This window comes from Mustela putorius, unplaced genomic scaffold (assembly GCF_011764305.1).
Source record: "Mustela putorius furo isolate JIRA1106 unplaced genomic scaffold, ASM1176430v1.1 tig00003974_pilon_pilon_pilon, whole genome shotgun sequence".
NCBI classification, from domain to species: Eukaryota; Metazoa; Chordata; class Mammalia; order Carnivora; family Mustelidae; genus Mustela; species Mustela putorius.
In genome coordinates this window covers 840,099-866,258 of record NW_025422117.1, presented here as the reverse complement: position 1 = coordinate 866,258, position 26,160 = coordinate 840,099, and the positions used below count along the sequence as shown (strand labels likewise).

Below are 26,160 nucleotides of genomic sequence, written 5' to 3'. Positions count from 1 at the left end.
CAACCTGGGGCGTGTTCACTCCAAGAGCCCATGAGATAGTGAGGCACGCCCCGTCTCCCCCACCGTCACCCCCCGGAGCAGGTGGTCTCAGGTCGGCCACCCCAGGAGCAGCGCACAGAACACATGCAACAAAACTGTGGGTACCTGGCGAGGTTCACCCGGGCCTTCTGCCCCCCGCTCAGTGTGGCTCCCCGATCACCTATCACGGTTAAATCTCCGTCCTCCAAAAGCTGCAAATCCTGCACAGAGACAGAAGGGGAAAAAAAAAAAAGATTTACAACGTGTTCTCCAGTCACCCAAGACGTTCGGCTCTGTGCTTTATACCTATATATGATTGACAGCAAAAGGTCGACTTTGAAGTGACTAAATGGTGACCTTGAACCTTTCCAGAAAAAACTCAGGGCTTTTTGCTTCCGTTTTGCAGCTTTTCCCGCCGTGTTCGTGCATTTCACCATCTTACCTGATGTTTACTGAACACCGACTACATGTCTGGCATTGTTCAGGGCGCGATGAATTCGGTAGTTAACAAAAACCCTTGAGTTTCCATGGAGGGAGACTGACAACATGAACAATTAGCATGAGTGCAAGTCCTAAGTACTACGAAGAAAAAATAAGCCTGCTTGGGGGACAGAAAAAGTCCTACATGGGGGTCAGGAAGGGATCTGAGCCGAGGGGCTTTCGCAAACACACGAGGGTGTCTGTGCGGACCCGGGAGCTGTGCCACGTGCAAGAGCCAGCAAGAGCCAAGGGCGCAGGGCAGACAGGTGCCCAGTGGGTGCAAGAATGAGCAGGGAGGCCAACCGAGCGGAAGAGGGTGAGTACAGAATGAGGAGGGGCGCCTGGGTGGCTCAGGTCATGATTCCAGGGTCCTGGGAACGAAGTCCGCGTTGGGCTCCCTGCTCAGCGGAGAGCCTGCTCCCCCCCCCCGCCCCGCCTGCCTCTCTGCCTACTTGTGCTATCTTTCTGTCAGATAAATCAATCAATCAATCAATCAATCTTTAAAAGAAAAAAAAAAAAAAAAAGAATGGGGAGAGCCGGGCCCCTGGGTGGCTCAGAGGGTTGAACATCTGCCTTCAACTTGGGTCATGATCCAAGGGTCCTGGGATCGAGTCCCGCATCAGGCTCCCTGCTCCCCAGGAAGCCTGCTTCTCCCTCTCCCACTCCCCCTGCTTGTGTTCCCTCCCTCGCTGTCTCTATCAAATAAATAAATAAAATCCTTTTCTAAAAATTGGGGAGAGCAAGCGCAGAGATAAGAAGGAGGGGCCACGAGTTTCATGCCCAGTGAAACAGAGTGGGGCCACGGGGAGGAACACCTGACCTGCTCGCAGTTTTTCAGGAATCCCTCTTGCTTCGTCATGAACACAGATGGGAGGGGGCACAGGGTGAAGCCGAGCACACATGAGGACGGGCCTGTATTACTGGAGGTTGAGACGAGACAGTGGCTAGAACCAGAGCGGGCGCAGTAGACGTGGAGAGCAGTGGGCACGTTTCCGAGAAAATTCAGAGCAGAGCTGGTGAGACCTGCTGATGAGTGGGAGCGGGTTGTGGCGGTGCACAGGAATGACGCCCTGTCCTCCACGGGAGAAAGGGGATGAACAGCCCCACCGTTTACGGAGCTGGAGGGAGCAGTGGAGGCCAGCCAAGATGCCCACTGGGGACGTCAGGCTGCAGCCAGACGTGAGCATCTGGACGTCAGTGCTGGGGCTGCTGGTGACAGCCGACAGCCACCCATGGCCTGGGAAGCCCTGGGACTCAGTTTCTCAAAGAATAAATTTATCTCAACCAGCCAGTGTGCTGATCTCCACCTCAGCCTCTCGCCCTCGCAGAAAGGCGAACACTTGTCTTCACACTGAAGGCACGGTGACAGAGCGACAGATGAGAATCGTTCAAGAAACAAGAGCAGAAAGAACAGTTTGGCAGGAAGAACAGAAGGGAAGTCACAGCGTGTTCGAGGGACACTGATCCTGTCAGTAAACTAAGGAGACGCTCGTTCCATGCAAGGCAGGTGAAACTCCAAGCCACAGAGAATGAGCTTGGACGTGAAGACGTGGCAATCTAGCAGGTTCTACCCGAAGCTCTCGGGCTCCTGGTGGAGACAAGCAGAGTTCAGGGGAGGGTGCTGGTTACCAATCATACCTCTCAAATGTCGCCCGAGAACACACAGCGACACCTTTCTACACGGGACACCCACCGCTTGGCCTCCATTTTGGCCAATCTGAGGAGAAAGCACGTTGGAATGTCCATGACAAGCAACTCCTCTGACCTCCTTAAGGCCTCTTTTTCCTCTTTGACAAAATGTGGAGACAAGAATGGCCATGCTCCAGGCTGCCGTGACAATAGACACGCGGACAAACACCTCCTCTACGTAGGAAAAGGACACATATCCACTGTAGCCTGTTAGTGACAGATACACGTTTTCTGATCAAACCAACCATGGGACCTCGTTCAGTGTGAATCACAACACGCAGAGCACACCCCCTACAAGGAGATGGGAAAGAGAGTGCGGAACCTCCATCCTCACCCACCCTGAGAGCCCACAAAGGTACACAGAACTCCCCGTGCGCTCGGAGGCTCCCTGGATGCCAATAAACGAAAGACAGCAATTGCTCAATCGTGAAAATTCATGACTTCATGTTACTTCTTTGCTGAGCTCAGACATCAACACCATCTATCTCTTGCTTTTGGTTTCCATGCAGAACGACGGGCCATCCGGAAGTAGGCCCCCAGCTTTCCACCCCCACACAGTTTACTTGGCCTCGATTCACTGCTGACAGTCCAGGGAAAGCGTTCTTCATTTTTAAGCCTTGATTTTCTGTGGCTTTGTTGTCCTTCCAAAAATAGCACCAGGTTGCACCAAAGCAATCTCAGCCGTTCTCTGCAGGAGGCCCTTCAAATGTACCTAGCATGTAGCACAGTCAGGGAATAAGGAATGAACTCTCTGAGCCCAGGAGTAAGACTTGGGAGTGTGATGCTGACTTTGCAATGTATTTACGGACAAGCCTCAGAGAGAAAAAATATTTCGAAGAGCATAAGGTAAAAATCAGAGCCAGGCTGATTTCCTAACCACAGCTGTCTGGTTTGGCGAAAGGGAAGAGCCTGAGTTGGGCATCTATTTCCAGTCTCCCCAGTGAGCAGAAGGTGTTCCCACCTTAGTTACATCTCAGTGACATTTACCCAAGTATGCTGTCTCTAATGGTTCTCACTAACAGCAGACTAGAGGAAAAGCCAAGAAATGGCTTTGCTGTTTTGATGTCACCAAGCCAGAAACCTACCAAGGTCTGGTGATGGTGGAGACTTCAGCAGAAATACGACTGAACAAATGTTGATGGTTTATGATAGTCCGTTACAAGGCCTGGGGGCCAAGGAGGGCTGGATCCCAGAGTCAAACGGCAGAAATTCTAGGCCCAGATCATAACTTTTTGTCCATGACTGGCCCTCTTATCATGGCCTGTCAGAACCTGCCCTGTCCTTCCAGAGCCAGCTCAAATACTCTCTTCCATGCAACCATCCCTGAATTTCCCAAATCAGAAGTCATCCCTCTTTTACTGGATTCCCATGGTATTTCTCATGAAGGGCCCACCTTATCTCTGCCTCATCACCTGTACAGGTGTGCCCAGCTTCTCTCCCCAGCTCCTTGATGGTAAGACTTAGGCACGAAGCCTGGTACACCTGGACACCCCGTAACGATGAGTCCCAACTCTTCACAAGCTGCAAAGTATTGGCCCATTTCACAGGTGAGGAAACTGAGCCCAGGTTACATCATGGTCTAAGGGCCGTCAACTGTTAACATGGGATGGGGAATCTGAACCAAGCTCCTCTGAGTGTGTAGTAGCCTTTGATTCTTCCTTCCTTATCATGCTGCCCCAAGGGGTCGCTGAAAAGTACATTTAAAAGTGTATTTAAAATTTAAAATGAATTTAAAATATCAAAATTAGTGAAGACTTGATGACCTCTACTTCTGCACACACAGAGGATCCACAAACTTATTCTCCGTATTTCGTTGAGCCTCCTATGCCCCTTTTGTACTCACTGATTTCCTAGTAGGTCATAGGTGAGTAACAGTTTTCCCAACTGAGAGAGAAAAAAATGAAGATAAAACCATAATTATTCTACAACCGTCAAGGTTATCGGAAAAGAAAATGTCCAAGTTGGCAGAAATGGAGCAAATATGAAAAGAAACTATAAGCTTGTGAACACCCGAGAGGGGCTTATAAACTCAAATGATCTATGTGGGAAAATATTAAACCTGAATTTATCAATGCTATACCTTCAAACATGTATTGCCTAAAAATGCTAAAATGTCTTCAAGTGGCAAAAGAGAATATGCAAATGTTACAAGATCCATCGCTTATGTCAGAACAGTATTTTTACTGGGGACTTAGGTAATGAACTACGTTAGAGCACCCACACAAGGATCAACTCAAATAAGGGAAGGTCTAGACTCAAACGCCTTTTTTCTAACATGTCACATTTTATGGATGTGATTCTACCCCAAATTGGCTACTCTTAGAGTTAAGAGCCAGTATCTCTCCCACGTGAGTCTAACATGTACAAAATGCTTGTGATGCCCCTAGAAATCGGGTGCTGTAGGATCCTTATTGCCTTTCATCCTAAGAAACACCTCATTGGGATGATCATCTCCATTCCCAGCAGAAGAAACTGAAGCTTTGTATGGTTCAACGAACCCAAATCGCACAGCTGGTAAGCAGAGAGACTGGGGTGCAGCCCACAGCTGTCTGCCTCCGGGGCCTTGGCATTCAACCAGTGGGTCTCTAAATCATGCTCTATAACTCATACACCATCACTTTGAGTAGGTCATCAGCCCAACTCGATGTTGCTGAATGTGATTGCTTCCTGTCTTCCCATTTTATCTCAGAAACGTTTTCTGCTCAGTGACTGATGTTCTGGTGTCCTACACCTACTCATTAGTAATACATGCAACCTGGAAATGTTGCCTTTCTTTTGTTTTATTTTCCTTCCAGGATTTGGGGGAGGCTGTAAGGAGAAATCCTTATGTTACATAGAATTTAGAGAAAAGGGCTATAATATAATAGCCACCATTTATCAAAACCCTGGCATGTCTGCATTTTACAGGTACTGCCCACCGTCTTGACGATAGTCCCATACCTCCCCCACTGAATCAGAAAGGAAACAGACACCCCAAGTTAATGCCCAAGATATCCAAAGGCCAGAGCTTTTCCACTGTGTATGCAATCTCTGTACCTACAACATCATTCCAGAAAGCCTGTATCCTCTGTGGTCATCTCGTGTACATGCACGGACACTAAAATTCCAAGAGGAGATGAGCAAAGGATCTGCTAACTCAGCAGGTGGTGTTCTGGATTCTTAAAGCCTTTACCAGCCCTAAACAGAGTCACAGAGGGCATTTCAGGATGGTGGCAAAACCTCTTGGAAATCTTCTGACCCAATGTCCGCATTTGCAGTAGGCAGCAAAGACGCAGGCAGGTTAACAGGACGTGACCACAGTGACAACGCCGGGGACAGGACTCCACTCTCAACGACATCAGCGCCCTGGCCTCCTTTTCTGCCGAGGAGGGAAGGAGAACAAGAGGCCCAGACTCCACGTTCCCACGCCCTGCAGCAGCTGAACACAAACCTGCCCTGTACGACCCCCTTCCCACCAGTGTGTGTGCCCATCCACGGCGCCCCAGAACACAGCCCACACACGGGTCCAGTTGTCCTGCGTGGTTTTGGCAAAAGCATCAGTCCCTGCAGAAAACCCTGAACGGCAGCCACCCATCCCAACATCTGCTTTTCTGCAGAGACGTTCAAATCTGGGAGAACAGAAAGGGCTGAGCGATCACCAGAAATGCAAGGTCATGCAGAGAAACAGCCCAGCCCTGGCCTAAGTGCTCTGAGCATTGAGAGCTGAACTTGATGAAAGTCAACAGAAAACGCCTGAGCGCTGTTTATTGCATACGCTGCATTCCACCTCCTTCAATTACCCATTTTTTTTTAACATTAAAAAAAAAATCACAAGGACCCCTGGGTGGCTCCGTTAGTCGCATATCTGCCTTTGGCTCAGGTTAGGATCCCAGGGTCCTGGAATTGAGCCCCGTGCTGGGCTCCCTGCTCAGTGGGGAGCCTGCTTCGCCCTCTGCCTCTGCTGTTCGTGCTGTCTCTCTTTCCCTCTCGCCCTTGAATCAATAAAATCTTTGAAAAAAAAAAAATCACATACATATAATCTATTCATTATTTTAAAAGTGACATCTATTCAGGCTACAAATAAATTTAATTCCCCTTTTTTCAGGAATGCCCCCCTAGCCTCTTAGGCAATCGAATATAATCTATCTTGTCATGTTAGAGGTCAATGTCAAACATATCATTTGCAACTGGCTCAGTGTGGGGAGGCAAAGGTTTAGCTTTCTGTTGTATGTGAAAATGCCCTTCATGATTTGGGGACACGTGTATCTGTCTGAATGTGACTGGCCAGATAGACTGACTTACCATTTACTCTTAGAAATTCTTCCTCCTGGGACGCGTGGGTTGCTCAGTGGTTAAGCAACTGCCTTCGGCTCAGGTCATGCTTCTCCCTCTGGCCCTCCCCCTCTCATACTCTCTCTCCTATAAATAAACTCTTAAAAAAAAAAAATCCTTCCTCCTGGACACACAACCACCCGCACTCAAAGGGCCATGACAAGGACCAGGGTTCCCAGATGGCTTACGAACGGGAAAGGCAGAGGTGTAAGCATGAGAAGGAAAACCTCAGCTACTGGTACCCAATTAGGGTTGGACCCTTCCCAAGTGGACGACACACAGGTACGGGAACCACACGCTGGCCTCTTTGGCCACTCACTCCCGGCAGCCCCTGCGTTGACAAGACCCCTGCTCGTGGTACAACACGCGAACTCCACAATGAGTTGATCATGTGGTCTGCCTCAGGACTTCTTCCCCTTTTTAGAGTAATTGTTGCTACTCCGTGTGAATGCCTGTTCAATGCTCAAACTGAAGGTCCTCGAAACAAGCTCTGGATTTTTTTTTTTTTTTTTAGATTTTATTTATTTATTTGAGAGAGAGACAGAGGGACCGAGAGAGAGAGAGAGAGAGAGAGAGAGCACGCGTGCACACGAGCACGAGTGGGGAAGACAGGGAGAAGCAGGCTCCCCACTGAGGAGGGAGCCCGACATGGGGCTCGATCCCAGGACCCTGAGATCATGACCTGAGCTGAAGGCAGACCCAGTTCTGGACTGTAACTGCCGAATCCCTCCCGTTTCTGCACACGCAACACTGTCCTGGAGCAGGACTCCTGATGGCCTGCCCATGGCCCACCTGCCTCGGTCTCTGGCCTCGAGCTTCTCACCAGTGCCACGCTGGTCTCCGCCTCCATTACCCAATGCTAAAAGCTCTTCCTTACACACTTGCTCAGCTGGGAGGCATCGTGGCCCCGTGGAAAAGCAGAGAATCTAGGGGCAGGCCAAAACCGAACCTGAGCTGCAAAGGTTTAGGTGACTTGTTTCATCTCTCCAAGCCTCAGTTTCAGCAACGACAAAATGAGGACGGTGCCATCAAAGGTCCCGGCAAAAGACCAAAAACTCATACACCTGTGTGTGCACGTGTGTGTGCATATGTGTGCATGTGTATGCGCGTGCGGGGGGGCAAGCAGAAAAATGATCGGCACACGGACTCGGAAAACATGGGGTTTATTACTACTGTTTTACAACTGTTCTCTCTCTTCCTTCGCGGCATTTGCCATTTTGACAAAAACCCAGCCCATCGCTGCTAACTTGATGTTGTTCCTGAAGACACACCATCTCTCATTAACAATGACCCAGGGGAAGGAAACAAAAGCCCATTAAGCAATTATGTTTTGTCCACATCATAAAATGCTACTCATCTGATAAAATCTAGGTTGTTCAAGCCACTGTTCAAGTGAAATTACTATTTCCTCACAAGGCTGGCTTGGAGCCTTCAATGCCCTTCCTTGAAAAGTCTGTCCCAGCGTTTTCCACTGAGCATAAAAGAACAGTCGGATGTCCAGACCGCATTGAACAGACCCCGGGGTGAGCCCTTTAACGCTATTATCCACTGAATTTTATGACCCAAAGGGAGTCACACAGTATTTATCAATATGTGGGTTTTTTTCCTTTTTTTTTTTTTTGCTAAATTATATTCTCCGATCAGAGAAGTTCGTTTTCCGCATTCATTCATCCATTTGACCGAAATCCCAAACACAATTAAACAATTCGTCTTGTCATTTTCTGCGGAACAATGTCGTTTCTGCAAACCATCTCTCCCCTTGTAAAAGGACGTAGTACTCCAAAGAAATTTAAAGCATTTCCTTTTCTTTAAATAATAAATCACACGTGAAAAATCAAGCAGAGAGGAGACCTACGGACCGAAAGGGACCCGGGAGATGGATGAACCAAGTGCGAAGCACAGTCCTTACGTGGAGTCCGATTCAGACCAACAGCGGACAAGATCCCCTCGCGAGGTAATTAGCGAAATGGAAACTTGACCAGAACGCGGACAGTATTACGGAATCGGGGCCATTTTTCAAGGACGATAACATGGTTTCTTTTCAAAGGCGTTCTTACCATTTAGAGAACAAAGGAACTATGTGCACATGAACTAGATGAGGTCTAGGTTCTGCTTCAGAATTTGGGGTGTGGGTGGGGCTGGCCAGAGAGCAGGGGCGCCAGGGCGGACAGACACCCCCCACCCCCAGCAGAGCATGGCTGAAGCTGGGGAATGGGTACACAACGGGTCATTACATGACTCTGCCTTTGCAAATTTTTTTTAAATGTCCCTTTAAAAAGTTGAAAGTGAGTAAAACTCGGGCACCTGCATGTCTCCATCGGTTAAGAGGCCGGCTCTTGATTTCGGCTCAGGGCATGATCTGAGGGTCACAGGATCAAGCCTCACGTCGAGCTCTGCGCTCAGCGTGGGGTCTGCTTGAGATTCTCCCTATTCCTCTACCCCTCCCCTCACTCACACTCTCTAAATAAATAAAGACTTTTTTTTTTTTTTTTTTGAAAAGGGAATAAAGGGGCGTCTGGGTGGCTCATTGAGTTGAGCCTCTGCCTTCTGCTAGGGTCATGATCCCAGGGTCCTGGGATCGGGTCCCGCATCAGGCTCTCTGCTTAGCAGGGAGCCTGCTTCCCCCTCTCTCTCTGCCTGCCTCTCTGCCTACTTGTGATCTCTGTCAAATAAATAAATAAAATCTTAAAAAAAAAAAAAAAGGGAATAAAACTTCACACAACCAAAAAAAGCACCCAGTGAATGCCGTCATCACATCAGGATTAAAACAGGAGTATACACGTGCAGAGGAATACAGGGCATTTGCCCACAAGACCAGCTTGAAGCGTTAAATGACGTCCAGAGATCTTCCAAACATAAAAAAGGAACTAAGCCCTGTCGTTTAAACCAACACTATTACCCTTTGACACTCCAGTGACAGGTAACCGCAGAGTCCTTACCTTTCTCAAAGCGCAGGCCTTTATCACTTTCTCGTATCGTTCCTTCTCATATTTCTTCCCAAATAAAATGTTACTCCTCACAGTTCCCGAAAACACCCAGGGCTGCTGAGAAACGTAGGCGATCCTTCCATGCACGCTGACCAGCCCCCGGCTCCGGGGCAGCTCGCCGAGGACGGTGCTCAACAGCGACGACTGAAACAGACGGCAAACGAGTCCCTGTCAGCAGCAGCACCCGGCACAGAGCTGGCTACCGCCATCCTCAGCCTGGCCCGGCCCCGGGCCTTTGAGACCCCTCAGAGCTCCTTCCTTTTCAATACAATACAGGACAGCCCTGGAAGGTGCAATCAAAAATTTCAAAGCCCACAAAAGTGAGTATCAGCCTGCTCTGCCCAGGGGCATCTCCCCCAGATGAAAGGGGTTACTCGAAGACTGAGAACGCTGGCCATTCTAAGAGAAGGCTGGTGTGCTCTGCACTGCATAAGTCCGATCCAGGCTTTGTAAGCACGGAGGGGGCCCTGCACCCAGGCCTCCTTTACTTGAAAAGACACTTGTTCCTGGAAGGCTATGTGTAAACCCTCTATCCCACGCAGCAGAAACTCTGAAGTGAGTCAGGCTGGCAGATAGAAAATCCATCTGAAATAATTATCCCGTCATTCATATATTCTACACTTAACTTCCCCTATTTTTGTTTCCAATGCATGAGGCAAAGTGCGGCATGCACACTTCCTTTAAGTCTTTCACAACACGTGGACATGGTATGTCTGTGCCTACTACTATTAGAATGATCCGAATGCTGAACTGAAAATATCCTTTGGCGCATCTGTCTTGCCCCAGGATCTGATTGCTTCTAGAGGGCAAATGAGTCTGAGCCGTCTTACATGTGTATCTTTTGCTCCCAGCACAGCGCCATGCACACGGCAATACAATTACCACCTGTGCAGTGATGTGACGAGGGGGAGTCATCTAAGGAAATGTTTAAAGCTTTCCAGAAGGGCCTTTACAACTCTAGGTTTCCTACAGGCCCTGCTCTGACAAAAGTAAGTCCCATTTTCTTGGCTGTTCTATCTCAAATAGCAGTCACATCAAGAATCTGCTTCACTGAGATATCCAACTTCCAGACAAGCATTTCCAAACTGTGTGACTTCATGCACCAGGAAAAACTCAACACACACTGAGCAGCTTGATTTGGCTGCGTAACCTTCTTGCAAAGCTGAGGCTCCATGGAACCCCTTTTGAGAAACACATTCTAGATAGACCCAATTCAAAACTGTGTGATACAAAGCCCAACCTCAAGAATTTAATATGGGATGTGGCGTGGCAGTGAGCTGTCACAAGGCATTATGACTTACCTTTCCTGCTCCCACAGGTCCGATCACTGCTAACAATTCCCCCGGCCTCACAGTAAAGGAAAGGTCTTGTAGGGTTGGCGTTTCTGATGTCTACGGAATGAAGTTTTAAAAAAGACACTCATTTCAATAAAGTAACACAAATTACCTCAAGAAGAAAATAAAATCACAGCCACTCATACGTGAACATAACCCACATCTCTATCTTTCCTATCTGAAGATTCTGTGTCCCAGGAGTCCTTTTCACTCAACTCTTTCTCTGGGGTTTAGCTGCCTTTTGAAGACCTGTTCTCTTATCAGATTTGGGTATGAACCCCGTTCTCAACACCCACAGAATTTAAATGGTAGGTATTTCCTCGACATGAAAATTTCTTGGTACATGGTAACATGAAAAGAAAATAATTAACAGAACATTCAGTAGACGAGGGGGTTTTGGGTCACAATTTTAATATTTTATTTAAATTCAATAATATACATACAGTATATTATTAGTGTCAGAGGAAGAGATCAGTGCTTCACCAGCTGTATGTCACACCCAGTGCTCGTCTCGTCACGTGCTCTCCTTAATGCCCATCACCCAGTTGCCCCACCCCCCACCACCTCCCCTCCAGCAGCCCTCAGTTTCCTGTAGTTAGGAGTGTCTTGTGCTTTGCTTCCCTGTTTGTATCTTTTACCTTTTTTTCTTTCCTTCCCCTATGTTCATCTGTTTTGTTACTTAAATTCCACATGAGTGAAGTCACATAATTGTCTTTCTCTGACTTATTTTGCTTAGCATAATACCCTCTCTAGCTCCATCTACGTTGTTGCAAATGGCGAGGTTTCAGTCTTTTGGATGGCTAATAATATCCCATTGTGTGCGTGTGTTGTGTGTGTATAAGTATGTGTGTGTAGATAGCTCACATCTTCTTTATCCGTTCATCTGTCGATGGACATCTGGGCTCTTTCCATAGTTTGGCTACTGTGGACGTTGCTGCTATGAACACTGGGGTACACGTATCCCTCTGAAGCACTGTGTTTGTATCCTTTAGATAAACACCTACTAGTGCAATTGCTGAGTTATAAGACAGCTCTATTTTTAACTTCTTGAGGATCCCACACTGCTTTCCAAAGTGGCTACACCAGCTTGCATTCCCAACGGCAGTGGGAGAAGGTTCCCCTTTCCCCCCATCCTCACCAACATCTGTTGTTTCCTGAATTGTTAATTTGAGCCATTCTGACCAGCGTGAGGTATAGTATCTCATGGTGGTTTTGATGCATATTTAGTATAGGCGGTTTTTAAAATTTTACATTATGACCCTTGGTTTTAATCTTCTATTCCATTAGCCCCCACAAGGTGGCAGCATAAGTACATGGCACGCAGGGGGCCCCTGCCTGGTAAGTAATTTGAAAGCTCCAATAACCTCCTTTGATAAGGAAGGAATCTCAGTAATGCTCACAGAAGCCAAGAAAGTACTTTACATTATAAGGTCACTCTGGGCAAAAAGACTCCTGTCAACGATGGCCAAGCTGTCGTAATCACAGCTCAAATTTAACACCAACAAAAACAACGCCTAAATGACAATGGAATTGTGGGCCACAGTGATAAAGTCCGAGTTTTCTAAAGGTAGCATGTCTTTATTACCTGTCCTAAACAGGGACAGCAAAGCACTTCTCCTGTTAAGGACACGAGGAGGTGTGCACGACAGCACAGAACCCAACACAAGGAAAAAGGATAAAGCAAAGATCATGCTAATCAGAAGTTGTATTCCTGAACATTCTATACATTCTAAGATAAAGGGGCGCCTGTGTGGCTTAGTCAGTGAAGTGTCAGCTTTCAGCTCACGTCATGATGTCAGGGTCCTGGGATCGAGCCCCACATCAGCCTCCCTCCTCAGCGGGGAGCCTGCTTCTCCCTCTCTCTCAAATAAATAAAAATCTTTTTTTAAAAAAATCTAAGTTAAAGAGACATTGGGTTAAGAAAATTCTAAGTGCCCATGCTAAAAAAAAAAAGAAAAGAAAAGAAAAAAGTTCAGTTTTACAGTTCTGCATTCAATCTGTTAAGGGGTCAAATTAGATTCGCTTCCATAGAGAACTTCCAAATATCAGAAAATCACTTGCTGAGTGAAGGGTGTATTGAATAAGGGAGTTTAGCAGAGCATGGTAAAAACTGAAATGAGGAGGTTTCCTTTTCAAGCAATACTTGGGGTGATCTATCTTTGAAGCAAAAGGCCAAGGGTACGAAGAAGGACAGTTCAAATTGAGACTACAGACCTCAGTAGTAGTCGCCAACTACGAGAATGTCTGTCCAAACCCAGAAGATCAACAGGCACTGCTTAAGGTGAAATTTAAAGAGGAGCTACTATTTGGGGATAATCCTGACTGTGGGTTTTGCTCGCCCTGTTATGATCCCCACCTGCCTCCCCATGAGATCCTTCTGTGGGTCCTGACTAGGCACAGCCCCATGGCTGGGGATCTAGTGCACGGATCAGGATCCCAAGCCCTTTCGGAAGGCCGCTAATAAAGGGCTAGTGTTCTGCAGACACAGGTGAGGAAACGGCCTCCCTTATCACAGGAAACTGACGAGAGCTGATCCGAGGCAGCGCCACCCCCCCGCCCCCGGCATTCTAGAAAAGGATTCTTCAAAAACAAAGGGCAGAAGCTGCTCTTCAGAACAATCCCGGCAAGTACAACCACCCAGGACAGGAAGGAAGAATCCAAACCACGGAGAAGCGAAAGCAGTGGAGATTGGGCAGCGGAGCTCACCTTCTCACAAACACGTGCAGACCGGGACGTTCCAGGCCTGACCTTCAGGACCCCTCCCCGTTTCCTGGGTGGCTACAAGCAGTTACGAAAATGCCCGAGAGACTAAAAGCACAGCAGGAGAAGTGAAAGGTCTGGATCATTTTCAAAATGAAAAAAACTTCTCTGGAAAGAACTGAACGGATTACAAAATGGGTACGGACTAAAACAGTGATAATTACACTCCATCGCCAAAGGAAAACCAGCCTCAGAGTTTATAAGAATTCTAAAACTATTAAGAAGCTGGATGTCCGTACGTAGAAACGTTTGTTTTAAGCTTCTCCTCTCCTTTCCTCATGTCTCCTAACTAACTCCTTCCAATTTTGCTACATTTGACTCCAGTTACGACTACAAACCAGCCGTCACATGCCCACACCGGCTTCCTGCTCACACAGGCTTCCTGCTCCCCGCACCCCAGAATTTCTGGAGGGGCTGGACAAGATTCACTTCCCTGGTGGGGACTTCAAGATCAGGCGCTGCTCAAGCGTGACCAGCAGGGGGCAGCATCTGCCAGTTGAGGGCCACTCTGGCATCACTATGCGATGCCCCCTCATGGTGCCAGTCACCTGCTGGGCTCTGGGGAGGCAGCCCTGAGCCACACAGATGAATCACCCTACCCCGTGGCAGCGTGGAGGCTCCCACCGGACCATGCACTTCAAAGCTGACAGACTGAAACTAAGTGCATTCGTTTCATGAATGAACCCCCGTGGGTGAGACCTTTGCCCAGTTACCCGCCCGGCTGTCTGGCACAGCTGCTCAGAAAGTCCACGCCCTTCTGCCGCCCAGCCCAGCAAGCGCCGCGTTTGGCCTCAGCTTCCCTCCCAAACCCCCAAAGTCTGTGCCCTCCCCTAGCCAAGGCTCCCACCTCTGTGACCTCATCATACAGGCCCTCATCACTCCCAGCGTGAGGCACGATCCTTACACGGATGCAGCCAAGACACCAGAATGGGGTGTCCACTGCTACAAGACAAGCCACAGGAAAAAAGTCAAGAACACGTTCGTAAGTACTAGAGAAGCGAACAGAACTGCTCACTTAACAGGGCTGCAGGGTTTGGCACAGAAGCAGTTTGGTGATGAGTCACCTCCCCCGGGAGGTGGTCACGACCTCAGTGCTTTCTAACTCAGGGGCATTCGCAGACAGAAACTTCAGCAGTGCTTTCTAGAAGCGCTCACGGTGTATCACGAGGAGAACTCTCCAGCAGGAGGGAATCTGCCACACCAATGAAAAAACAGTCCGGTGAGGTAATACCTGGTGTGAATGTCCACGTGCCACCGTGCCTGACGTGGCCCTCTGCATTTGGAGACACAGGAGGCTGGCACCCACAGTCCCCCACCTGCCGCGTCCCCTCTGCGGGGCCCTCAGAGCAGGCCCTCCCACCAAGGTCCCCACTCCTGCTGGCTGCCAGGCTCCTGAGCTCTGCTTCAGATGGGTGACGCTCTGGCAGAGGCCACCTCCTCCCGGCATCCCTCCCGCCTTCGCTCATCTCTGGGCTGCCTCACACACCACCCTTTGCCCTCTTCGCTCCTTTGTTCTTTCTCTGCTTCGGTGATGAACTCCCTTTCTCATGGTGTGAGCTCTGTTTTCCTGACTAACCCAGACTCTGACAGGAGAATGCACATAGAAGACCACAGAAGCAGGCCGGGAAAGCGGTTCAGCGGTGGACAAGGGAGGCCGCACGAGGCCTGCAAGGCTGAGAGAGCGAGCACAGTCTCTCCTGTTTTTCTCATTTGCCTAAATGCCATAAAAAAGCCAAATGTCAGAAAACCCTCACGACCTCACTTATTCTATCTGTCAGCTTGCCACGGAGCGAAACCCTTAAGCTGGAAATCATCGGCATTGACTAGTCCCACCGGTTGCCTCCTCCCTGACCTTGGCTGCCACCAAAGCAGCTGGAAAACTTCCAGAAGCTGAGCACAGGGGAGCTATCACCTTACCCCACAGCAATGACGTCAATATAAAAAACATACATTGATTCCCCCAAAGTCTCTCCTCCATAAGAGTATGTATCTTAGTTAATCTACGTGTACTGTATCATTCTTCTGGTTCAATCCTGTAAATTCTAACATCACCAATTTACGTACTCATTCCGAAAAAATGTGGTAATACGTGGAAAGTTCTCTTAAAGATAGGGAACAACACATCAAATGCCTTTAACTGATTTTATACTTTATCAGTTGCAAACCTTACTCCTGATTTTAAGCATTTTTATAACACACTTTCAAGCAAATGCAGCCAGTCACATTTTATACGGTGGGAGAAAAATCTCAAAATTCACATCCACGTGACCAGTCATCCTACAGCAGCTGTGATCTCATGAGGGGTGATACATACCTTATCCCAAAAGGCAGTGACGTCCTGCACATGCACTATGGTTTTACCATCTGATGGCAGCTGTGGGGTGCGCTGTGAGATCTCGTCAAGCAACAGAAAGTTCTGCAGAAGAAGGAAAAAGGCGGGTTGAGCTGCGGGAATGAGACACACACGAGAGTAATTGCTTCCCTGGGAATGTGCCGTGGAGCATTTTATACAGCCCGTCTACCCCTTCACCAACTGCATCTGAAGGCTTGGCAGCAATCACGACACAGTATACATCAGGTGATTGTATAATAGAACGCCTAGACAGAAATAAAGAGTTCACAAAGTTATCTTCGTAACCCTCCCAACAAGGGTCCTGAACCTTCCCCGAAAAGAAAATACAGCTCCAAACAGTGAACACATTTCGAACCTGGACATTTGCGTTTTACTTCTGTGTTACCAACAATAAACAGGGGAGTTGGTTGAAAATGATTCCATAAATATTGACCTAATCCCACCATGTGCCAAGCACCACGCCAGAGGCCGGGAACACAAAGATGAAGGCCAGCGTCGCACCCCCCCGACTCCCCAACCACCTTCAGGAATCGGGATGGCCCCAAAGGACAGGCTGGGAACACGAGACCAGTGGCAGAGACTCCGGATGAAAAACGGGGCTCTGCCCATTTATTTGCGGTAACCTTTCCCTGGGCACTTAGGTTCATGCTCTCCCTGTACGTGTCCAATCAGTGTATCACTTGTCATTAACTATCCTTTGTCATCATTCTTTTTTATTTTTATTTTTTTAATTTGAGACAGAGAGCATGTATGGATGTGCAGGGAGCAGGGAGGAAGAGGAAGAAGTAGACTCCCCATTGAGCAGGGAGCCTGATTTGGGGCTCAATCCCAGGACCCCAAGACGATGACCGGAGCCGAAGGCAAACGCTTAACCCACTGAGCCACCCAGGTGCCCTGCCCCCATCATCATTCTTTTTAAAAAAAAAAAAGAGAGAGAGAGAGAAAGAAAAGCTCCTGACAAGTTTCTATCTCTTATAAAAAAAAAAAACATTTTATAAGCATTTCTCATTATCCCTCAACTCTTCTCCTTAGTAAATACCCTGGACAGCAGAAACCGCCACGTCTTCCACTCCCTTCCCGTTTCCCCACAAGTTAGCAGCTCAAGGCTGCAATTCGGACTGAATTAAATGAAGCCCTGGGCGGGGCGGGGGCAGGGGCACCTGGGTGGCTCAGTGGGTTAAAACCTTTGCCTTTTGGTTCAGGTCGTGATCCCAGGGTTCTGGGATCCAGCCCTGCAGGATCTCTGCTCAGCAGGGAGCCTGCTTCCCTTCCTCTCTCTCTGCCTGCCTCTCTGCCTATTTGTGATCTGTCAAATAACTAAATAAAATCTTTAAATGAAGCACTGCTAACTGTTACAAATGTAACATAATCACATATAGGAAAACTCCTTGTTCTGCAAAAGCTAGACAAAATTCAAGAAGAGTGCATTGGCACAGAAACAGGATAAACAACCAAATCACCCCTTCCCCCAAATCACTGAACGTGTGGCAGAGACTGGTAACGGCCCTCAAGGCTGCACCTGTGCTCCTGTGGAAACAAAGCCCTAGTTTTCAGCTGGCACATGGCAGCCTGGAAAAGGGACCCTCCTTCCCAGCCTCCCAGGGAGCAGTGTGTAGCCACATGACTCAGTACAGACCAGTGGAAAGTGACAATGTCTGAGAACCCTTTTTCTGCCCAGTGGCTTGGAAGTTGCCAGCTTAGTCAAAGCCCCACAGAGTGAAATAATAAAAAAGTCAGCATCTGCAGGGGCGCCTGGGTGGCTCAGTCGGTTAAGCATCTGCCCTCGGCTCAGGTCATGATCCCAGGGTCCTGGAATCGAGCCCCGTGATAGGCTTCCTGCTCAGAGGGAAGCCTGCTTCTCCCTCTCCCACTGCCTGCCTCTCTGCCTACTTGTGCGCGCACTCTAATAAATAAATAAAAATCTTTAAAAAAAAATAAATAATAATAATAATAAAAGAAAGCATCTGGATCTCTGACACCACAGAATAAAATGCCAGCCACGGAACTTCTTAGAGGGTGAACTCTGTCCTCCCTGAAAAGATGTGGTGAAGTTATAAACCCAATTACCTCAAATTTTGACTTTATTTAGAAATGGGGTCATTGCAGATGTGACTAAGGTGCGGTAGTGGCAGAGCAGAACTTTAGAGTTCTAAATGCAGTGCGACTGGTGTCCTTAGAAGACAAAGAGGGCACCCGGCGGGCTCAGTCAGTAGAGTGCAGCTCTTGATCTTGGGGCTGTGATGCTGAGCCCCACGTTGGGTACAGAGATTACTTAAAAATAAAATCTTGAAGGGGCGCCTGCATGGCTCAGTGGGTTAAAGCCTCTCTCTGTGGCTCGGGTCATGATCTCAGGGTCCTGGGATCAAGCCCCACATCGGGCTCTCTGCTCAGCAGGGAGTCTGCTTCCCCTTTTCTCTCTGCCTGCCTCTCTGCCTACTTGTGATCACTCTCTCTCTGTCAAATAAATAAATTTTTAAAAATAAATAAATAAATAAATAAAATCTTAAAGAAGAAGATGCAGAGACACACAGGCAGAAAGCATCAGCTGCCTGATGAAGACAGAGATCAGAGTGACGGGCCAGTAAGCGGAGGAAGGTCAAGGTCTGCCCACAACCACCGGAAGCCGGAGAACACGAGGAAGGCTTCTCCCTTGTAGGTTTCAGAGGGATGGTGACCCTGAGGACAGCTGGATTTCAGGCTTCTGGCCTCCAGAACCGTGAAACCACAAGTTTCTGTTGCTCTGATGCACCCAGTTTCCAGAAACCTTGTCCCAGGACCCCTAGGAAACCGACGCACAACCTTAGGAAGATTTGTGCAAAAGAGAAAAATCACATACCCTGTGTACGCAGCTTATACAAGAGTACTCTAGGACCCACGGGGCAAACCTAACCCTAACCAACGTGGGAAGCAGCTGAGGTAAGCCCGTGAAACCATTTTAGGGAAACAGCACATAAGTCACCTGCTCCTCCAAAAACTGCTTGCAGTCATTAAAATCTTGTTTACCAGTCACAAAGCTACATATCGGGTACCACATTCTACTTGGCAAGAACCAGTAAAGCTGACCATGGCAAGTCTCTTCGGTGCAGGAAAACACGCTCCCGCACATTTCTCGAAGAACCGGCCAGCGGGAGGCAGGGTCTGCTTGCCCAGTCCCCACTCGTCCGGGGTCCCGGCTCGCTGGGAACCTGGCGATCTGCCCCATGCCTGTGCTAAGCAGGGCAGCGGAACAGACAGGTGATGGATGAAGGCTCCCCCTTGCAGGCTTGAAAACCAGCCTGACCCAAACTCTCTCTCCCCACGTCAACCTGTTGTGCCACAATTCCGCTCCCTCCCAATTCTTCATTCCTCTTGAAACAATGTTACTTTGGAATCTCACCAGCAATTATTTACAATACTGACACAGTTTTTGGCTACCCCCCATACCTCCCAGTTCCTTCCCCAGCAGCCCCAACTGCGCCAAACTTACCCCAAACCCCACCCCCCACTGATCCCACTGAAACACTGAGGAGGCCCACCAGGCTTAAAACCCTTCAGCGACCCATGAGCACCTAAGTCAGCACTCCCCGAGTGGCCTCGACCTTGATACTCTCGAGTACTAAACCAGCCCAGCCTTCTCAGCCCATCTCAGGCTCACAATGGCCCCAGCTGGCACTGCCCACCTTACTTCTGAGTGCCCAAAGGGGATATCAAGTCATGGCGACGCAGAAGACGATACCATTCATGCACTTACAAAGAGCCCCAGCTCCAACATTAATACTGAGCCTCGCAAAGGGTCCGCACATCAATAGACAGCCCCTAAGGTACAAACAGACCATGTGACCGGCTCCAGTGGGTCTAACCGCTAACTACATTGCTACGGTCTTACACAGCATGAGTTAACAAGGCAACAAGCAGAAGGTTACAGATATTATAAATCTTGTCGAGACAGAAGAGAATTCCAATTTTATAGCATAAGCATATTACCAAGGTATAAAATTCAATATTCAGCAGATGCATATTAGAATAGCAATCCCTCTCCCACCTCCAAGAGAAGAAAAACTACGCACATACTGAGAAAGTAAATCTATTGAGCATTTGTCCAGAAATAATAGGTCTGAGTGGAGAAAGAAGTCACAGTTTCCCAGCAGTTAAACAAGACTCTCCATTCAACACATGAACGCCTTGTACAGGGGCCAGCAGCGCTGGGCGGATTTTTCTCCAGGACTCAGGCTGATGAGAACGCTGACTTTAAATTGCCATTAACAGCCATGAAGCCCATACCCGGAACAGGTCATGCGGGAAAGTGTCAGACGTCAGAACTCAAGCCAGAAAGATTGACTTCGGAGTGGCTGGTGGGCAGAAAGCCTAAGCAGCTTTATGAACAATATCACCTCCGAGACACACTTTACTGGATGTAGACGTCATCGAGACTCCCAGTGCTTTGAAGTGAAGACAAGATCTTTTATAATCCTATTGGACCTGTTCAATGTCAGTAAGAGAAAAATAGAAGGAACTTCTTGGGCCTCTAACCTCATAATAAATCCCTCATTTTCAGTACGTGGGAAAAAGGAAATGGAAAAGTCTGGGTAGAAAAGATGACAGTGCACTCTAAAGCCCACCTGAGGCCTTGCCCCAGGGCTGTGGACCATAGCGCCAGCTTCAAGGGGTGAAGGTCTGCTGGATTTAGTTCCTGCAACTGCCAAATGTGACCGTCCCGGGAACCGTGCTGGGGGGCCCGCCCAGCCCACCGAGTCCAGGCTGTTAGAGACAGAGTCAGAGCTCCCGTGTGCCCCTCAAGCTTCTGACCCCACGAGCCAGACCTCGCCCAGTCCTGACACACACCACCCCCCACCCCCCCACCCCCCTCACCCCCCCACCCCGAACGGACTCAGCATAACTTTGCTTCCTCTCCTGCTGCCATGGTTACCTCTCCCTGCACATTAACACATCTAAGTGACAGGAAGAAGAGTGAACACCGGATCAATTCATTCTGTTTGGTGCCTGTTACCTCTGTCAGGTACCCAAAGTCAAGACATGCTCCTGGAGGGCTCTCCCATCAGGCCCTGTCTACAGCAGCCCAACCCAAACCACGTCATTCCCTCCTGGACTGCATTAGCTTCTCGAAGCACCTTCCGGCTCTGCCCTGGGTCCCACCCCACGTCCTCTGCTCTAGTCCCCAGGCTACAGCCGAAGTGAGCTTCATGGTGCCTGGAGGCTGCCGTTGCCCCGGCTCGGGCCACCAGCGCTCTGTTCTGCAGCCTCCGACACTTCTGCTTCCTCAGACACGCGGATCTCCTTTCTGGTGTGCCAAGCCCTCTTTAGGAGCTCTTGCCACCTAACCACCAAACCCCAAAAATGTAAACTTTCAGCCTCCTACCTACCCCTAACCCTTGCCCCTCTCCCACCCCCTGCAAACCTCCAACACAGGTCACTCTCCAGGTCACTCCTTCAGCCTTCCCAGGATGCTTACCTCCAAAATTACAGCAGCCTGTCTGCAGAGAACCTCCGACTTTCCCTTTCAAAGACGGATGACACAAAGCACACGTGAACAGTGAGGGTCATCGTTTGCGTACCTATGAGCCTCCACTTAATGATACATAAGTACCAAGCAGGAAGGACCTCTGCGCACTATCACCGAATACATGCAGCTGGCACAGCCCCAGGCCTAGGGCAGGTGCTCAGTTATCCTGTGGAGTGACTCGATGAATTCCAAATGTGCCCCCAAAAGGTCCAGCATAAACAAAGACCAGTGTTAGTTTCTCCTCCCAACTGACTTTAGTCTTGCCATGACGTGACGGCCCCAACTCCCTAAAAACCTTCTGCAAGGTCCCTTTCGTGCTACACTATTTTATGCACCACATGATCCATCAGAGAATGAAAGTTACCGCTTTCCACGAAAACCACACTCAGTTGCTGGATATCCGCAGAATGTCAGAGACGTGGCAGAGCTGCACACTTCCTACAGTGGCGCATTTTCGGAGCATGAGCCATCCGTGAGGTGCACAAAGACGAACACGGCTCCGCAGCCACTCCTCAGAAGTCTAGAGTTCACTGAGGAAACGACTTCCACAAACAGATGGCTTCCAGACACACAGTAAGTGAACCCAGAGTCATATCTGGGGAGATCCGGCGGGTGTGGCAGTTAATTTTCTGTGTCAACTTGGCTAAGACAGAGTCCCCAGACATTTGCGCAAACACAGCTGGATGTTACAGTGAAAGTACTTTTACAGATGAGACTAACTTTAAATAAATTACTCTCCATCGTGGTGGGTGGGCCTCGCTCAATCAGTTGAAGACCTCAAGAAGAAAGAAAAGACTAACCTCCAAAGAGGAGGGAATTCTGTCTGCAGACAGCCTTCTGACTCAAGAAGCACTCTAAAGCCACATGGTTTTGGGGCGCCTGGGTGGCTCAGTGGGTTAAAGCCGCTACCTTCAGCTCAGGTCATGATCCCAGGGTCCTGGGATTAAGCCCTGCATGGGGCTCTCTGCTCAGCAGGGAGCCTGCTTCCCCCTCTCACTCTCTGCCTGCCTCTCTGCCTACTTGTACTGTCTGTCTGTCTGTCAAATAAATAAATAAATAAATCTTTAAAAAAAAAATTAAAGTCACATGGTTTTAATCTTCCTTTATTTCACAATGGCCAAACTAATGTTACTGACCAAGTAAGACTGGTGTTTCCATCTGCAAGGCCTAAGAGCCAGCCCAGGAGCTGGGCCAGCGGAGTCTACATGGACTATGTCCCACTCAGATCCATCAAGTCCACAGGTGCACACACAGAACAGGGGAGACGCAGATCTATGCGTGCTCTAGCTAAAGACCCCTTCCGAGGTCCACTGTTCCAGGAATGCCCACTCCAGTCTGCTTCCTCACTGCATTTCTCTGGCTTCCAGTACAGCCTGGGTCCCCTCACACCTCTGCTGGTCCCAGTCCTCCCCTATAACTGCTGCTTCAGTCCATGCAGTATTTATCTGACGTCCATGATGGGCCCAGCATGGGCCATGAACTATGCACAAGAACAATCAGATACGGTCTGCTGTCCAGGGCCTTAGTATAGGCCTGGGGACAGAATCACCCACTTGACCTGCAACTGAGCAGTGGGGGCACCGGCCCTGTACATAAATATGGAAGTGTGAGATCAGCATAATGAACAGTGCGGGGGGGGGGGGGGGCAAAGACCCCCTCCCCCATGCACATGAATGTGGCCTATCACCGACACAAGCACCCCCCCAACCGCCACCACCAGAGTGGAGGGTTGGGCACCGGGAAACACAGAGTGCAGCCGGTAGAGCCTTAAACGCAGAGTTTACAATCTGGATTCTGCAGGAACCGATGGGGGCCTCTTCAGAATGAGACTTGATGAAAACCACACGGAAGGAAATACTCCACATGCCAGAAGGCACTGGGAAGGCAACTGTAGGCAACGGACGGACGGGTAAGAAAGCAGGGTCTGGGGAAACTCCCCGCATGCCCAGTGGCTCACCTCCTGCAGGAGGCCCTCCTTACCCATCCAGTGGGAAGGCCAAGCACTGAGGTCTGGAGGCAAGGAGCTCGGGGGCCTGGACCACAGCAGGCACCAGCCGCAGGGGCGACAACTGCAAAATTACAGCAAAACTCACAGCCCTCTCACAGCAGGCATCTGGAGAAGTTCGACGTACGCTTAGAACATCGCCGAGGCCGAAGTTGTGTTCGTGCTCTTTCAAGATGCAAAAGTTACATAAAAGAAACGTTCTTGAGGGGCGCCTGGGGGACTCAGGTGGTTAAGCATCTGCCTTCGGGCTCAGGTCATGATGCCAGGGTCCTGAGATCGAGTCCTGCAACAGGCTCAGAGGGGAGTCTGCTTCTCCCTGTCCCGAATAAATAATTTTTTTAAAAATATCTTTAATAAAATAAATAAGTTTTATTGAAATACATGGGTCACTACTTAAAAGTTGCGGGAAGGCCCTGTCGGAAAGAATGGGAAACTTAGGGACCAGAATGGACCCCCGTAAGACTGATCTCTCTCCTGGGTAATATTTTTTTTATAGGAAGGAAACTTCATCAGAAGAAGATCTCAGCTTTTATGACAAAACTGTTCTGAAAAAGGGGAGGGGAGGGGAGGAAGGGAAATTAAGCCCAGAGCCATCAAGCTTCACTAGGGATGTACTACGACATAGCCAGCACTGTGGAGGAACAGGAGAACCAGATTTATTTGTAAAGCCCAGGTACTCAGGTTCATGCCCTGGCCCTGCTCACAGAGCTAATTTATCTCCATGTTCGACCTCTTCACAAACATTGAGCACCTACCATGTGTGGGGCCACATCTTAGTGATGTATGTTATTTGCCCTGAGCCATGCAGGGACAGCTAATTTGGAAAAGGAGGTAGTGGGTATGGGGCGGGGGGGGCGGGGGGAGGGCAGATTTGGAAGCTCTTCCCAGAAATGGGCTGAGACCGGCAGAAAGTGAAAGGAGAGCCACAGGCATTCTCAGAAACCACGCGCCCGGCATCTGCAGAGGCAGGAACCCACCTTTCCCCAGGAAGAAGTACGAGCAGCAGAGGCCATTCCCCTTCCCAAGGAGCGGGGCCCTTCTGCAAGCTCCCTCCTCCTCTGCCCAGAAAGGACTCCTCTTCCAGCCCCTCCCCAGACTGCCACCAGTCGCCACCCAGTCACTGGAGACGGCCCAAGGGATGAGATCTGCTTGTGCATTTCCTCCTGCGTCAGACGTTTCCCTCACCCTGCTGTTCCCCGCTGCACCCCCGAGCCCCGGGCCGGTGCTGTTTCTCCTGCCGCCCGCCGATGAGCAGCAAATTCGTTATCTGTGGTGCACGCCACCTGGGACGACGGGGAGGGGAATACAGGCCACATTCCGGGACAACTGCGGGCTTCGATGGCGAGACAGTTAAATTTCACCTAACTGCAACACGATGACACCAAATTCAAAGCAGGCCTTCTGCTTAAATCCATTTATGACTTGAAAGGGTTGTTTGTTGGGGCGCCTGGGTGGCTCGGTCCGTTAAGCGTCTGCCTTCGGCTCTGGTCATGATCCCAGGGTCCTGGGATGGAGCCCCGCGTCGGGCTCGCTGCTCGGCAGGCAGCCTGCTTGTCCCTCTGCCCTTCCCCCCAACTTGTGCTCTCTCACTTTCTCTCCCAAACTAATAAATAAAAGTCTTTAAAACAATACCAAAAAAAAAAAATAGATAAAAAGGTCGTTTGTCACCAGACCTTGATCCTTTGGATGCTGATGACCGCCTCGGACACCTTCTCAATGGCCGCGGGGAAGAAGAGGGTGACGGTCAACCGCACAGCGCCATACAGCGACACGGCCACGAACACGTGGCTCGCTGTGATCACGTTGCCAAGGAGCACATAGGTGGTGAAAGTCACGAAAATGATGATTTTGCTTGCAACGAAAAATGACGCCAAATTCATTCCTCTGAGGTAGGAACTGCTCAGAATCTTGGAAATTTCCTTCCTGGAAAAGAGAGTTTACAAGGAAGCATCAACATCCAAGTCGTGGACTCAAGTGCCTTTTGCATGTGGCCCCTTTCCAGGGAGGGGACCGGGATTAAGACAAACCGTTCCTCGCGTTATGGAAATAATCCTACAGCACATGGCCTGGGGCCGACCCCAACAAGAGGACCACATAGTCATCACCACATCGCGCATCTGAATAAACGGAGGCTTCATGTCACGTGTTAATATCCTGGGTCGGTCGGACCAGGTATGAACATTCAGTCCACAAGCGCGCGTCCATGCCTGTCCTGGGCCGGGCTTCTTGCTGACGGCAGACAGACACGTGGTCTGTCTCCTTTAGGAGCTTAGGAACTCAGAGGAGAAGAGAATAAGCAACCCAAAGATATGTGCATGAGACAGGAGAGTGCATCCAAAGGTACAAAGTAGATGGTAGAGACATGCGCTGACACAGACATACCGTGCGCGGAAGGGCCAAACTCCCCAAATATTGACATCAGACTAAAAACAATTCCACAGACCTAAAGCAAAACAAGGCGTAACAGTATTTCCATGGCTCTGTTTCTCTGTTTGGCATGAATAACACTGCTGTACACAGTCTGGCCCAGTCTGTACAAACTTCCCACTTGTGCTACGTTAACATAAAAACATAAACTATAGTTTCCATGTAAATGTCATACTTGCAAATGCTACCGGCATTGCTCATTTGGGATTTAGAGACTTAAGAAACATCTGGAATTTCATTTTTGTAGTAGAAGCAGCACAGGCACTCTCCTTCCTTTAGGACAGTAAATGGAAAGG

At 49.2% G+C, this 26,160-nt stretch overlaps 1 protein-coding gene across 2 annotated transcripts in view; it reads right to left on the bottom strand.

Annotated features, from left to right (window-relative positions):
* The window catches only part of ABCC4 (ATP binding cassette subfamily C member 4), a 247,332-nt gene that overhangs the window by 144,680 nt on the left and 76,492 nt on the right, over nt 1-26,160 (bottom strand). For both annotated transcript variants that reach the window (XM_045070905.1, XM_045070906.1), the window contains exons 8-12: nt 25,111-25,360; nt 15,894-15,995; nt 10,787-10,876; nt 9,438-9,629; nt 145-239 (exon numbers count right to left, since the gene is read on the bottom strand). In XM_045070905.1, the coding sequence (XP_044926840.1) occupies nt 145-239; nt 9,438-9,629; nt 10,787-10,876; nt 15,894-15,995; nt 25,111-25,360 (729 nt within the window). The remainder of the gene's footprint in view (nt 1-144; nt 240-9,437; nt 9,630-10,786; nt 10,877-15,893; nt 15,996-25,110; nt 25,361-26,160) is intronic.